Source organism: Centroberyx affinis, unplaced genomic scaffold (genome assembly GCF_046629955.1).
Source record: "Centroberyx affinis isolate AG114_WGS23_722 - 3 ecotype Tasmania unplaced genomic scaffold, CSIRO-AGI_Caff_v1 ptg000180l_1, whole genome shotgun sequence".
Classification (NCBI taxonomy): domain Eukaryota; kingdom Metazoa; phylum Chordata; class Actinopteri; order Beryciformes; family Berycidae; genus Centroberyx; species Centroberyx affinis.
Window position 1 is genome coordinate 58,147 of NW_027278877.1, and position 14,353 is coordinate 72,499.

Sequence of the window (14,353 nt, forward strand, 5' to 3'; positions counted from 1 at the left end):
GTCTACACACAAACGGGGCAGGGTCCTATTTACTTATAGCAAATGTAAATAAAATAACTAGAGAAGAACACATGAATAAGAAAAAAAAACAATAGGAGAATAGCAGAACAGTAATAAGAAACAATCACACAAGCACACCAAAACACAATAGCAACATAAAAGTAAGCCTAAGTGATTTAAAGAAGTAATTTAAAATAAAATTTTGTCAGTGGAAAAAAGGATATCCAAGGCACTCAAGTGGATCTGGTTATTAAAAAAGCTTTTATTAAGTTGGGCTAAAACATTAAAATAGCTGGTGGCGCACATGTTGCAGCTACATAGGCCTTCATCAGAAATTTTGTCAGCCTGAAGTCCTCAGGCAGGTCATTCAAAAGTCTATATGGGTTAGTGTTTGTTGTGTTTTAGTAATTTGTCTAGCTTGATCGTCCTGATCACACTTTGATTATAACCTATACTTCTATTGCTACTGCTTAAGGATCGCAGGCTCTACTCTGCTGTCAGGGCCCCTAAACTTTGGAACAATCTGCCAGAGGAGATCAGGCTTGCAGAGTCACTTCCCTGTTTTATTTAACTTCTTAAGACACATTTTTATAAAAAAGCTTTATTTTATTTTGGTTTGTTTGTGTGCTTTATATTGACTGTTGTGAAGCACTTTGTTACATGTATTGAAAAGTGCTATACAAATAAAGTTATTATTATTATTATTATCATTATTATTATTACTCTGGTTTATATGGGGTTTAACAACTGCTGGCCCAGTGTCCCCAGCCATACCATGACTACCAAAAGTAATCAGTAAACACAGTACACACACACACCCACACACACACACACACACACACACACACACATGCACACACACGCTGTACACACTGCTCACTGGCTCAGTTCTCACAGAGTCCATCTTTTTCTTCTTACTAGCATCAGTCTCTACTAACCTGTTTCTCCATTCAATCAATAAGAGTTCAAAAAGGGCCAGACTACAGAAACGTGTGGAGTGACTCATATTCACCCTTTGATTTTGCATTATTTAATTTGAGGAAATTTGAGGGTATATACTAGAGGAGTTTGGACCTCTCTAATTAGTTAATGGCCCTTCCTTAAACATTTTTGTGTCTCTCCAAATAGCCTTGAACTCTCCTTGCCTGGCTCATAAAGTAATGATTTTATGATTTGAGTTGCCTAGTGACTTTATTTTTTGTTTGATTATAACACAGTCAAGCAAGTGATTTATTTATTTCAGAACAGCTTTCGTTTATGGACAAAACACATCAGTGCACTGAGCAAGGGATATTTTAAAACAGTACCTTGGTGCGAGTCTCCACAAGGGAAAATAACTTACCACTAGATGGTAGCCATAACTAACATTATTTTTATAGACCTATATTTATGACAACAGTTTTTGGATCACATCAACTGTGAGAAATGGCTGATTATACAGACAAATCATCATCAAGTGACAAACAATAATCAATGCAAGAGTTAATGATTATTAAAATGATGGCAAAGATTAATGTATTTCTGAGAGAAAAAAAGGATTTCAGACATTTTTGGAAAGAATTGTAGACACCCAAGCAATGGAAAAAGGCAGCATCTTTTAAGATATTATGTTGGAAGGTGTATGAGGTGGTGGATGAGGGATGCAATCAACAGAGTCCTGATAAGACTAAGACTAAAACTAAGGGTGAGAATAAAAAGAGAGAATAGAATAAAAATAATGAAGATAAAAATAAAAACACTGAAGGGGAAGCAGAAGAAGCTGATGACGATGAAGAAGAAGAAGAAGAAGAAGAAGAAGAAGAAGAAGAAGTATAGCCTAGAACTGGAGATACATGAGGTACATGGCATCACAGTTATGTTTTTCTGTTAGTCTCAACAAGGACTAATCATGCAAATCTCTGTAGGATTTTCTGAAACTAAACAAAAATTACTTCTTGACTGAACATTTTTTCTTTTTGGATGTGCTTAATATGTATGAAACTGACTTTACATATAAACATGTAACATATAAAGAAAAAACAGTAAAAATATTAAGATGACTTAACTCAGTAAATTGCATAAAAACATCATGGGTAGAAAATGACCATCATCATATTGATTATTGATAGCTGTTTTAAACATGGGGTTTGCTGCCATTGTAGAACATGAGGCCTATACAGTTGGTGTTATGCTTCTGCTAATTTCTCTCACTAATCACCATGCACGTACACACACACACACACACACACATGCACACACACACACACACACGCACACACACACACACACACACACACACACACACACACACTCACACATACACACACAGGTAAGCAGACCCACATATCTTAAAGTTTTTGATGTCCTTTGTTGTTCTGTAAAGCACTTTCTGACAATTCCTAACCTATTTTATTTTAAAATACCCTTTATAAATAAAAATAACTTGACTTCTTCTCATACTGTAAAACTGCCTGAAAAGGTGAAGTATGGATTGAATTAAATTACATTAATACTTGTGTGCCAGCAAAAACAGTCCCATTGAAATTGTCTGTTATTTCCACATGCATTTTGTCATTCAGTCAAAAGCGTTATAATGCGGGCCAACTGGGGATTCTGTGACCTTTGCACAAATATCGCCGACTCAGCGACCAACTGGCTTACACTGCAGGAAAAACAGTTATTACGCAACTATTCCCATTGCTCCCACATGTCCTGAAGCTGTCATGACAAAAAAAAACAAAAACCCACAGTCATAGTCATGCATTACACAGCTCAAACAGGGGTATCAGAGCTTTACTGGGAAATACGCTCACACTATTGATGCAGATAAACAAGCAAAGATTATTGAAAGCACAACAAAATAAGTGGCTTTGGATTGAAGCAGTGGTAAAATACATGCGATCTCTTTTCATGACTCATCGAGTGGAGGGAGGCAGTAAATAGGTCTTTGTCCGTTGTGAAGCTCAGAGGGATGGAACAGATAGTTTCTTCAGCTGGGAAATTCCTGAACTCGGGGTGCTGTTGAGCAATCTCCCCCTGCTGGCTATATGACCCCGAGTTTTACAGCGTTAAAGACCAGATGAAAAGGCCTGTCTCTGAGATGCACACCATGAAGGTAAATTACTCTAACTGCTGTGATTCTATGGGCTGTATGCAGACATTTTTTTAAATCACATTTACAGTTTAGCTTTGGTGAAAACATTCTGTTCGTTTTAGACAAATTCAGACAATGTGCTGTTTGTTTTGGTGCAGTCTGTTGTTGCTGCAACATGCATGCTGAGCACTAATGCGGGGCTTTTCTCAGAGGAACTGGGACCTCATTCATGAAAATGTTCCCATGCACAAGTTTTGACAAAGTGGTGATTTATGAGAAAAACTGCACTTGATGCCAAAATCTATCGGTTAAATTGATTTCCTCCAATTTTCAGTGAACTATCAAATACTGACTGAATAAGAATAATTATTTTTTTTATAATATTCTTTGACGTGATTGTATGATGGAATCTAGATATTTATGAAGTTATAAATTATATCAGAAGTAATAAATGTCCCTGATGTCTATCCATAGGTGGATTTCGCTGTAGCTCTGTCCTCTTTGGCCCTGCTGCTCGTCTTTATTCCTCCAATTTGGTAGGTAAACACACACAACCCATGACCCCGAAGGCTGTATTTACATGTTATTGCAGTATTTTCACTTGGATAATAAACAGTGGTGTGATATATTCAGATTATAACAAGCCTGCTTCTCTCTCATACATACATATTCCTGGGACAGAGAAATATAGGTCATTTTTGTCAATCTATTGCCTAGAGACTGAGGCTTTGACCCTTGCACTCTTAATATTGATTGCTTATAATTTTACTAGGGATTGAAGCTTATTCTACTGTTGCACAATTGTTCTGAATTAGTGTGTGAGCTATATGCTTAAAATGAAAATGTAGTATAAATGGTTTTATCTCCATGTCTTGTCATTTTCAGTTGTCAACAGCCTGTGAATTGCAGATGGGGGGCTTATGGAGAATGGTCTGAGTGTGACGGCTGCACCAGAGCAAAGGTATTTTAAGGGACAAACACACACACACACACACACACACACACACACACACACACACACACACACACACACAAATAAATCATTAGATTTATGAACAAACTGTTCTAGTGCACTGCCTGACACTCACCACACCACAATATTTGCCATGTTGCATGAATGTGTGATGCGTGCAGTGAGTCATATGTATAGTCTAATATTTATTGTATGTGTTGCATTGTGCTGTATGTGAGGTCCTGTTATTTTTCCAACCATGTGTCTCCATGCAGCCTATTGTTATTATATTAGTTCTGTCAGGAATCAATCACAAGTTTAACCATTTATTGTAATTGACAACAAACTGAGATGGCAGTGCAGTTTACCTTGGCAGTGTGCGGTTCTGCTCTTTAGGTCTGCACTGCTGCAGTAATAAAGTACAACAGCACACAGAATAAAAACAAAGGACATACCAAATTAATATTTGGCTCGGCCTGGCTCCCAGCTGCATTACAGACCTCTTACTGCCATATGAGCTGGAGCAGAGTCTCAGATCCTCAGATCCTCAGGCAGTTTCCTCTCGACCAAAGCTGACCAGACATTTACCATCAGGGCCTCTAGACTGTGTAACAACCTGTCTGAAGAAATCAGACTTTCTGACACAGTATCATCTTTTAAATCCTGTCTTAAGGCCCATTTTTACAGACTTGCTTTTATGTAACATTCTCATTATGCTGTTCTGTAGTTTTTCTTTTTTTTAATCTTTTATCTGCAGTTTACTTTTATGATTGGCATTGTAATTTCCTAACATCTGTTGTTTCTTATTGCTGTAAAGCACTTCTTAAACCCTGTTTTAGATGAGTGCTATACAAATAAAGTTTATTATTACTATTATTATTATAATTATAAATTCCCCATGGGAACAAGCTACAGAGAATAAACCTCCTTGGGCAATGAAGAGATAATAATGAACCAGGTGGAGGTGGAGAAGGTGGAGGTTATGGTGATGGTGGCTAGAAGTGTATTGCAGGCACAGCGTCAGCAGTGTACACGTGTGTGTGTGTGTGTGTGTGTGTGTGTGTGTGTGTGTATTTGTGTGTGTGTGTGTGTAAAGGCCTTTTAAATAGCCTGGCAATACAGTGTGTGTGAGATGATTGGCATTACACATCATGACTTAGATTGAGCCTGATTTGTCTCCAGTCTGCATCAGTGCCACAACACCACAATTCACAAACAATTATTGTACTTGGTGAATTAAGTAATTCTGATTCTCATTTTATTTGTTCATTATTTTTTGTTCATTTAAAAAACTATTTTTTCTTCAGGTGCGCACTCGCCATGTGGAGGAGTATGCTCAGTATGGGGGCTTACCATGCTCAGGAGAAGCCACTCAGATGCAGCCGTGTGTCCCACAGAAAAGATGCCCTCTGGGAACAGGCTGTGGAGAAAGGTTCCGCTGCACCTCTGGTACATTACATTGGTTCTCAATGGCTGTAGGTTGTGCATCCAAAAAGGATATTGCCTGATGAGATGTATTTTAAACAATTTGAATAGATAAGCAAGAGGCCAAGACTACAGAAGAGGATTAGGGCCTCATGTGGAAAAAGTTATTTGAGTTCTGAGATTAAAGTCAGAATTCTGAGATTTAAGTAATTCTGATTTTGGTGTCAAAATTCTTAGATTAATCAATTAGGAGTTCAAGTTAATTGTTCTCACATGTAGCCCTAATCCTCTACCACACAAGATCTGTCTAAATGATACATCCTGATCATGTAGGTCTCAGGTGTCACCATTACCTAAGAAGCTGAAATATAAAATGTTATTATCATTGAAATCTCATTGAAATCTTAAAGAAGACGTTACTGATACAAATCCATTCAATGCAGTTTAAAAAAACAACAACTTTATAGAACAATCATACTGTATATTTACAGCTGAATCTTTCAGTAACTAAAAATGGGCAAGTTAAGTTCAATAATCCCCAAATGAATATAGAGGATCCAGTTGGTTTAGGTGTTATCACTTTGTGAAGAAAAGACTTGAGTTACCCTCTGTCCTTTAAAACGTTGTAAGATTGTTGTTTGTTTTTGGTTGTTTTTTTAAATGGTGGATATCTAATTTTGGAATGAAACTCTTCAATCTTAAACTGCAGGTCAGTGTATCAGCCAGTCACTGGTGTGTAATGGAGACCAGGACTGTGAGGACGGACTAGACGAGAGAGGCTGTGACCTGGAGAACAGCCACTACTCCTGTGAGATGGACAAAACCCCGCCCAACTCCGACTTCACAGGCAGAGGGTGAGAAAAACTGCCTGCCACTGTGCACACTGAGCTAGAGTAGACACATACAGCTGGACGGTTCGCGCATATCACCCATTAGACCAGCAGAGTCAACCATCCCATTAGCCAAATGCATTTGAGACTGATAATAAGGTTGATAATTGGGTCAGATAGTTGGCTATGTGAGCCTATGTGTTGGTGCCGCATAAATTAGCACAAGCCATGAGTGCATTTGATATCATAATGATCAGCTGTGTTAGTTTTGAAATTGCTTGCAAAGTTTTCAAGTATTCTACTGATTTCAAATTCCTATTTGATATATGCTTGCAAATCAGTATGTCTATGTGAGAAAATTATGTTGTCATATATGGCATATTATTTAACCATTTTACCTGTTTTGTATGTATCTTAACATGTATTTGTAAATGTTTTATATGATTTTCTGGGTATCTCAGAGGGTAAAGCATAGCCCTAACACTACTAAAATCAGTACAAATACCAAACAGTATTTGTTGTGTTTTATAGGTATGACGTGCTAACAGGAAAACTCAGAGCCGGGGTCATTAACACTCTGAGCTTTGGAGGCCAGTGCAGGAAGGTGTTCAGTGGAGACCATAAGATCCTTTACAGGCTGCCACAGAACATCCTCAGATACAACTTTGAGGTGAGTGGTAGGGCAGCGGAGGTCATGTGACCCTTCGGTGGCTGTTTTCAGAGCTAACGGAGAAAGTAGGGAATTTTATATAAATTTATATTACAGAATACTGAAATAACATTATAATATATTACAGAATATTGAAATAAACATGACCGTGATTCAATTTCTATATTGAAACACTCAGTCCTCCCTTATTGATTATAAATACTTGTGGACTACCAAATGCAAAATCAACATTGTTTTATTGCAAACTTTGTCACAAATTACAGTTTGTGGGCTAATCCAAACTCTATTCAAAAGTGACTGTACTGGTAAAATGTTTGCCTTTAACTATTTATATTTTTGTAGTTGTCAGTGAGAAAATGGATGGTGATTTTCTGAGACATGAACTCAACCAGCAGGGCTAGAAGTGACTTTCCCTCAGCATTAAAGCCTGGAAAATCTTACTTTTCTTTTTCTAACCAAACAGCTGAAATATCTGAAGTAATAGACAAGATATTCCAACAGCAACTGCTCTAATGGGAGCAGACGGTTGAAGTATACATGTAGGCTATTGTTTACAGTTTTTGTTTTGTGCCACAGGTGAAAGTAGACAATGACGAGAGCGATGAATCCTATGACAGCTCCTGGTCCTACATGCAGCACATCACTGCCAACGCCTTGTTTGTACACGACCGCCGCACTTTCCACAAAGAGCTCACCGACAACAAGGTAACTCTCGCAGCAGCTCTACAATAAGCAGCTCTTTTTTAATCTTTACTTATCAAGGGAAAATATGCATGCTATTGCCCACTGAGCTAGCAAAAGTGTTTCTCATCCACTTCCTATACTGTGATTTTGTCAGCCAGATTCTTGCAGTAACCTTGAAGTCATAGTTCTTCTTCTCTAATCTTTACGATATTTCCATCCCATCACAGAACTTGCATGTGTGTTTATGCGTTGATGCATTATGTGCCGAATAGACATATTCGCATGTACTGTATGTACACAATGGGGGGATTGGCACCAGATTTAAATGATAAGCTAAATTATTAGTTACTGTTGTGCACAACAAACTCTGATATTTTTTTACTTATAGTGCCTTGCTCCAGGATGATGTCAGTTCACTTTAAAGCTGTAGTAGGTAACTTTTATGGAATAATATTTAGAAGTAATAAAAATAAATTGTTAATAAATTGTTAATGTGTCAGAATCTCAGAAGCAGAAGTAGCTCCGTTCCTTTGCTATTCTCATATCAAAGTGAAATGTGTGGAAACCCATCCGACCAATAAGAAGAAGTCTGAGGCAGAAGGCGGGACTCCGGCCTGTCAATCACTCCTGTCACTCACTAGGAAGAGTGGGAGGCGTGTTATTGAGAATTGATCTCTTTCCCCCACACTTACCTACAGCAGCTTTAAATTCATTCTAAAAAATATCTGTATATATATCTAGACTGGATATGTGAACCTTTATTATAAAAGATATTCAGTTTTCAAATCCCCAAAATAGAATTAAAGCTGAACTGAACCTATCCCTGGCCTGGATGACCAAGACCCAAAGAGAAAAAAAGGTTTCTACCCACCAATTCACAGAAAATGACCTCCCACTCTTCTCCCATCCATCATCCAGGCTCACAAGCTTCTGATCCTGAAGAATCGAGTGGAGCTGGCCCAGTTCCAAAACTCGGCCCCCCAGTACCTCAGTCTGGCCGAAGGCTTCTGGAAAGCCTTGTCCTCCCTGCCGCTCACCTATGACTACTCAGCCTACCGCCAGCTGCTGCAGACGTACGGCACCCACTACCTCTCAGAGGGCGCTCTAGGGGGCGAGTACCAGGCCTTGTTGGAGTTTGACCGGCAGGCTCTCCAATCAACCAGTAAGTACTTCTGGGGGAATGTAGCTGCTGTTCATGCATACTCAAAGATCTTGCTGCAGGCATCATGAGATCTCAAGGAGGGTTTTAAAGACAATGATGGATATTTTTAGACAGTATTATGAATTTGTGTCATGCACTTAGCTTCATTTGTTAGTATCATATGCTACTATTGTGAACCTAATTCATTTTAGGAGTAAGTGACAGTCCAAAATTTGGTTTTTGCTCTACCTGCCAAGCAAACTAGTAAATTGAAAAGCAAAGGGCCAAGAATGTTTGTACTTGCCAAAGCTTAATAGATAACTTTCATAAACTATACATTGCTTATTAAGGTTTTCAATACATTTAGAATACATGGAGGTAGACATATAATAGGATAAGGTAGACATATTACAGCAGAGTTTTATAACAGTTAAAGCCTTAAAATATCTCATGTTTCATATCTTATTCTCAGTTTCAACATAATCCTAACAAGCAAACATAGTAGAGTTGTTAGCGATCCGTGTGACAGATGTCTCCCTCAGATTTACACATCAGGGGAAAAATATACCAAAATTTGGTGCCTGGCAGTGATTTTGAGCACTGGCAAGCATGTAAGTGTTGCTTCATCATGGTTTCTGTCTTGTCCATGTAAAGGTACAACAAACACAGAGTACCAAAGGTGTTGGAGAAAGGTGAAACGCCGTTTCTTCAGGAAGAAAGTCACAACCACGTGTGAAAAACTGACTAAATCTTTATCATCCCGCAGTGGTGAGTGACAGTTTTCATATTTAATATAGTTATTAGGGATGGGATAATCTGCTCATCTCATGATACGATTCGATACGCGATATGGGGTTCACGATAACAACCACGATATGATAAAATAAAAGTTCAATAATAACAAAGTATGACTGTACAGAATTATGTTTATTTTTGAACCACAAATCTCATTTGTGATTTTAATTTTTGCATTTTTGCATTTTTGATATATTGAATTTCGATATATTGTCCCATCCCTAGTTACATTAATTTGTTTGAATGTTAAGCTGCAAACCACATATGCCCTAACAGCTCAATGATGACAAAATGTTGGCAAGTTTTGGATTTCTGAAGTGAAATAAAATCAGAACTGACGATCACAGACAGAGCCTAAACTCTAAACAGCCACTGCTCTTGTCTATCTGCAGGACACAACACAAACAACTTACAATTTAAGACCAACGTCTGGGGTGGCGACCCTGCATTCATAGCTGATCTGAGTGTGCTGGACGTGGAAAACCCAGAATTGAATGGAGAGATCTACGACCGCTGGGCCTCGTCTGTCAAAGACTTCCCTGAAGTCGTTGACCAGAAGGTAAACCAGACAACACAGCTGGTTGCATCTCTCTTTCCATTTGACTTTTGACTTTTTTTTTCGGGGGGGGGGGGGGCAGGGCATTATATGTATTTATTTATTTTATTCCCCTTACTTGTCATAATGCATTTTGTAAAGTCACACTTTATTTGGATAATCCAATGTTGATGCTCAACCTCCTATCAAGTGGCTATAACGTGTCACTATAAAGTCCACTGAGTTTCAAATGATAATCATAATAGTGTGGAAATAGTCTATGATGTTCAGTGTCTGGGCTGGGGTTAATTTTAGGGTTGGGGTTAATGTTAGAAATACGGTCAGATTAAGGTTAGGTTTAGGTTTAAAAATGGGGTTTGAGTTGGGTTTAGGGTTAGTCAGGGTTACATAGTCTGTAGAAATGCATTCAATAGGAAATTGACACTTTGTTGATCTACATGTTGTCACTTTATAGTTAGTTGATTAACATTGTCCATATAAAGTGTTACCTTTTGTTATTTCCATCATATTACATTTTGTACTGATTTACTTTCTATCATCCAATTCAGTTGTGGTGTGTTGCTCGTCATTTTGATTTATTGATTTTTGTTTGTTTGTCTTTTGAGGTGGGATGTTTTTATAAACCCGTTTGAGTTTCTTTCTTCTCTGCACAATCTGTATTTTGTTTCTCTCCTCATGTTCTAAAAACAAATGGATAAACTCTTAACTCTACCACAGCTGCGTCCTCTGTATGAGCTGGTGAAGGAAGTGCAATGCGCTGGCTTGAAGAAGCTCCATCTGAAACGAGCCACAGAGGAGTATCTGGCAGAAGAGCACCCGTGTCACTGCCGGCCCTGCCGGAACAACGGCCAGCCCCTCCTGACCGGCACCGAGTGTCGGTGCGTCTGCAAGCCCGGCACCTCGGGGAAAGCCTGTGAGGGGGGTGCTGTCATCGGAGAAGAACCAGGTGAGCAACCAGCAGAACGTGAGTCTTTATCTATGCTTCTATAAGCCTAAGAGTTATCTAGGCCACTTCTATTTTCTAAAAAATTATTTGAAGTGAATCTGAAGTTCACTATCTCTAAACTGTCTATAGTCTATTGTATGTGATCAGTCTATAAAACTGTTATAATTTTGTCAACCAAGGGTTCAAGTGCCCTGCTATCCTTTGAAAGGTATAAAAAAAAAAAAAGAAATTGTGCTAGCAGGCATTTTGTTAGAGTAGGTGTCACTGTGGATATTTAATGGATATTAATGGAAACCTTATGTTGGAATCTTAACAATGAATCAACTGCCATTGTGGTTGCCTACAATTCTGTATACACAGCAATATGGAACACCAAATAGTAGCCAAAGCAACTTCTGTTTACTTGCTGTAAATTCAAGAGAAAAAGTCAATAAATTAAATCAGCAATCTTTTTTTTTCTTTCAGGGGTGATTCATGGCAGCTGGAGCTGTTGGTCATCTTGGGGTTCCTGCTCTGGAGGTCAAATGTCAAGGACCCGCAGCTGCAATAACCCCGCCCCCAGCAGAGGGGGGCACCATTGTACTGGGCTGGGAGAGGAGCACAAGCCTTGTGAGGAACCAGATATGCAGTACTTACAGTAAGGAAAAACACACACATCCTGACGAAATCAGTCTGACTTTATTGTTGTATCCTTGATGATTGTATGGTTGATTAGCACCATGTGGCTGTAATCAGATGGAGCACTGTAAACTGACTATTGTCTGTGTTTGCGTCCAGGATGATGGAACCTCAGTGCTTCAGTCTTTCTGTAAGCCCACCCAAGACATGCGGAGCGCCTCCAAACCTCAGAAATGGGTTTATTCTGGTGAGAATCAATTTGCATAAGTTAGATTATTATTAATCGCAATTTGGAAGTGGTTTCCAAAAACCTAGCGTAAATCAAGCTCTCAGTTATATGTTAAAATGAATTCATACAAAAGAATAGTAATGCTTTATACAACAGGTTGTTCTGGCCAGCAATCCGATTAGTCAAGTGGGCAGTACAACGCATACAGCCAAGATGTGTTTGTTTTATTAAGCTATAGTGTTAAACATGAAGTTAATTAACCATCTCTCTACCTCTCTCCTGTATTTCCCGTTACGTATGAAGACAATATTTGTTTTTCAGTCCATATTGAACTAGCTCCCTTGAGAATAATCTTTTCTGTGATTATAGGAACTTCAGTGATGCATCACTCACTGCATCAACGTTGCACCTAGTAAAGAACAGGGTGTTTTTGTCATTTACAGCCATGATGAACAATACCGAAAGAGTGATGAAGGTCTGTGTTTGAGTGTACTGTTTTGTTTTTCAGAACCCCAGAGACTTTTACCTAGTAGGCAATACGATCGAATACACCTGCATAGGAGGTCATTACCTAACTGGACAGGCCGTGGCTGAATGCACTGACACTCGGGAGTGGAGGACAGGACCAATGAATTGCAAAAGTAAGTATTTACTTCACTCCAGAAATACAGATACTTTAGGAAACCACAAGTTACCCTCGAATCACACTCCCTGATGAAGGTGCAAGCCGAAACATATTTGAATAAACCCCATCTTTTTTGCATGGAGAGAAGTGTGCAGCTATCTCTTTTTTTAATCTTAAACCATGTGATTTTTCCTATGGCCAGCATGAATGTTGTTTTGCCCTTCTGTGTGCGTGTCAGCGTAATCTTCTATTCATTCCGTCTTGCCCCAAATCCCTCTTTCCCTGTTCCAGTTACGACATGTGGGATTCCTCCACTGAACAGTGAAGTCGCAGTCGCTCCAATCAAAGGAGCCTATGAGATCGGAGACAGCGTGTCCCTGTCCTGCCCTGCCGGGATGCAGCTGGAGGGCGAGGTGTCAGAGACCATGTGCAGCCCCAGTCTCCAGTGGTCCCCCTCTCCAGCAGGCTTGAGGTGCATTGAAGGTACACTTAGGAATCAAACATCACTGTTAAAAACCTTGTATGCTAAAACAAAGTTAACTATTCAGAAATGTAGATATACTGTAAAATTCAGAAGATTTATCAAAGGTTTTGTAGGGTTTTTATTGCCATCAGGGTTGTTAAAGCTCTAAAGGACCATGGAAATCTCCAAAATCACCTGAAAATCACCAAAAGGTTTTACCATGACAGGAGTGACATGCTGCTTTTAAACATGGCCCATTCATAATCCACACCATTTCTTTTTGTTCTTGATTATTAACATTTTAGGTGTAATTCAGTGAACGCAAAATGATCCTCCATTGCTCGCTGTCACATGAGGGAGTCTAACCAACACCTCCTCTCAGATTCCATATCCAACCCAAATTTAGGTTGTGTTACTGTGGAGTACACACCGATCCTGCTTTCTTTTGTCTCTGGCAGCGCCAACAGCTCCCTCCCCTCCATCTGGCCTGAACTGTAAACCATGGGAGACTGTAGGAAACACTCAGTGTGTGTGTAAAATGCCACACCAGTGCCAGTGAGTATGATTTTCGACAGGCATTTATGATTATAATACATCTAGAAGACTGGGGAAATCCCTATTCTAAATTGTACAAGTACACAAATAATTATAATCTCTCTCTATATGGTTTTCATACAGGGCTTCGTTGCATTTGTGTGCCAGACGTGACTCAGGCCAAACCCGCTTACTGAGCGTGTGCCAACTTGGAGCTCTGCGGTGTCTGGGGCGGAGCTTCACTCTGGCCAATGACAGCGACTGTGACTGGCCGAAGGAGACGTTCACTTCCTGCCAAAACTGCAAACCAGGCGAAATATGTCAAGGTTAGTCTGTTGTGGCCCTTTAATAGGTGTTTGTGTGTGCGTGTGTGTGTGTGTGTGTTGACATGATACAGACTGCTCTGCTTGAATAATTTCTATTTTGACTACTTTTCAGTTTGAACTAACTCATCTTAAGTTTTACACTAACTACTCTCTTATTATTGTAACCCAAACTCAGGGAGATGCAAACGCAATTTCGTTGAAATCTTGAAATCTTGTGTGTGTGTGTGTAAAACAGCATTGCCATATAAAATCATTATGTTTCATTCTAGAATCAGCGAGAAAATGTGAGTGCCAGAACCCCACGGAATGTCCCACAGACTCCGCCCACCTGTGCGTCACCCAGGGAGATGACGTCGTTGCCAAGGCGATGACAGAATGTGAGGTGGGGGCTAGAAGGTGTGCAGGGGAGCAGGTCAAGGTGATCAGTATTGACGCTTGCCCGGAATAGAGACGGCTGTTGTTTTATCTTACTGACACTAGCACAAT

The 14,353-nt window shown here is 39.4% G+C and overlaps 1 protein-coding gene across 1 annotated transcript; it reads left to right on the forward strand.

The window, feature by feature from the left end:
• Positions 1-1,768: 1,768 nt before the first annotated feature.
• Positions 1,769-14,315, forward strand: c7b (complement component 7b). Its single transcript, XM_071535733.1, has 18 exons — positions 1,769-1,837; positions 3,548-3,609; positions 3,959-4,034; positions 5,333-5,474; positions 6,160-6,304; positions 6,812-6,950; positions 7,527-7,655; positions 8,553-8,796; positions 9,430-9,543; positions 9,963-10,129; positions 10,844-11,072; positions 11,538-11,709; positions 11,850-11,937; positions 12,428-12,560; positions 12,836-13,027; positions 13,466-13,562; positions 13,686-13,867; positions 14,137-14,315. Exons 1-18 carry the CDS (start codon positions 1,769-1,771, stop codon positions 14,313-14,315), a joined length of 2,559 nt encoding a protein of 852 aa, XP_071391834.1.
• The last annotated feature ends 38 nt before the right edge of the window (positions 14,316-14,353 follow it).

Bases quoted from the DNA above. Each gene is read 5' to 3' on its own strand.
- c7b (XM_071535733.1), top strand. From the start codon at position 1,769: ATGAAGAAGAAGAAGAAGAAGAAGAAGAAGAAGAAGAAGAAGTATAGC. The intron at 1,838-3,547 runs GTACATGGCATC...GTCTATCCATAG, and splicing joins TAGAACTGGAGATACATGAG to GTGGATTTCGCTGTAGCTCT. The intron at 13,563-13,685 runs GTGAGTATGATT...GTTTTCATACAG, and splicing joins AAAATGCCACACCAGTGCCA to GGCTTCGTTGCATTTGTGTG.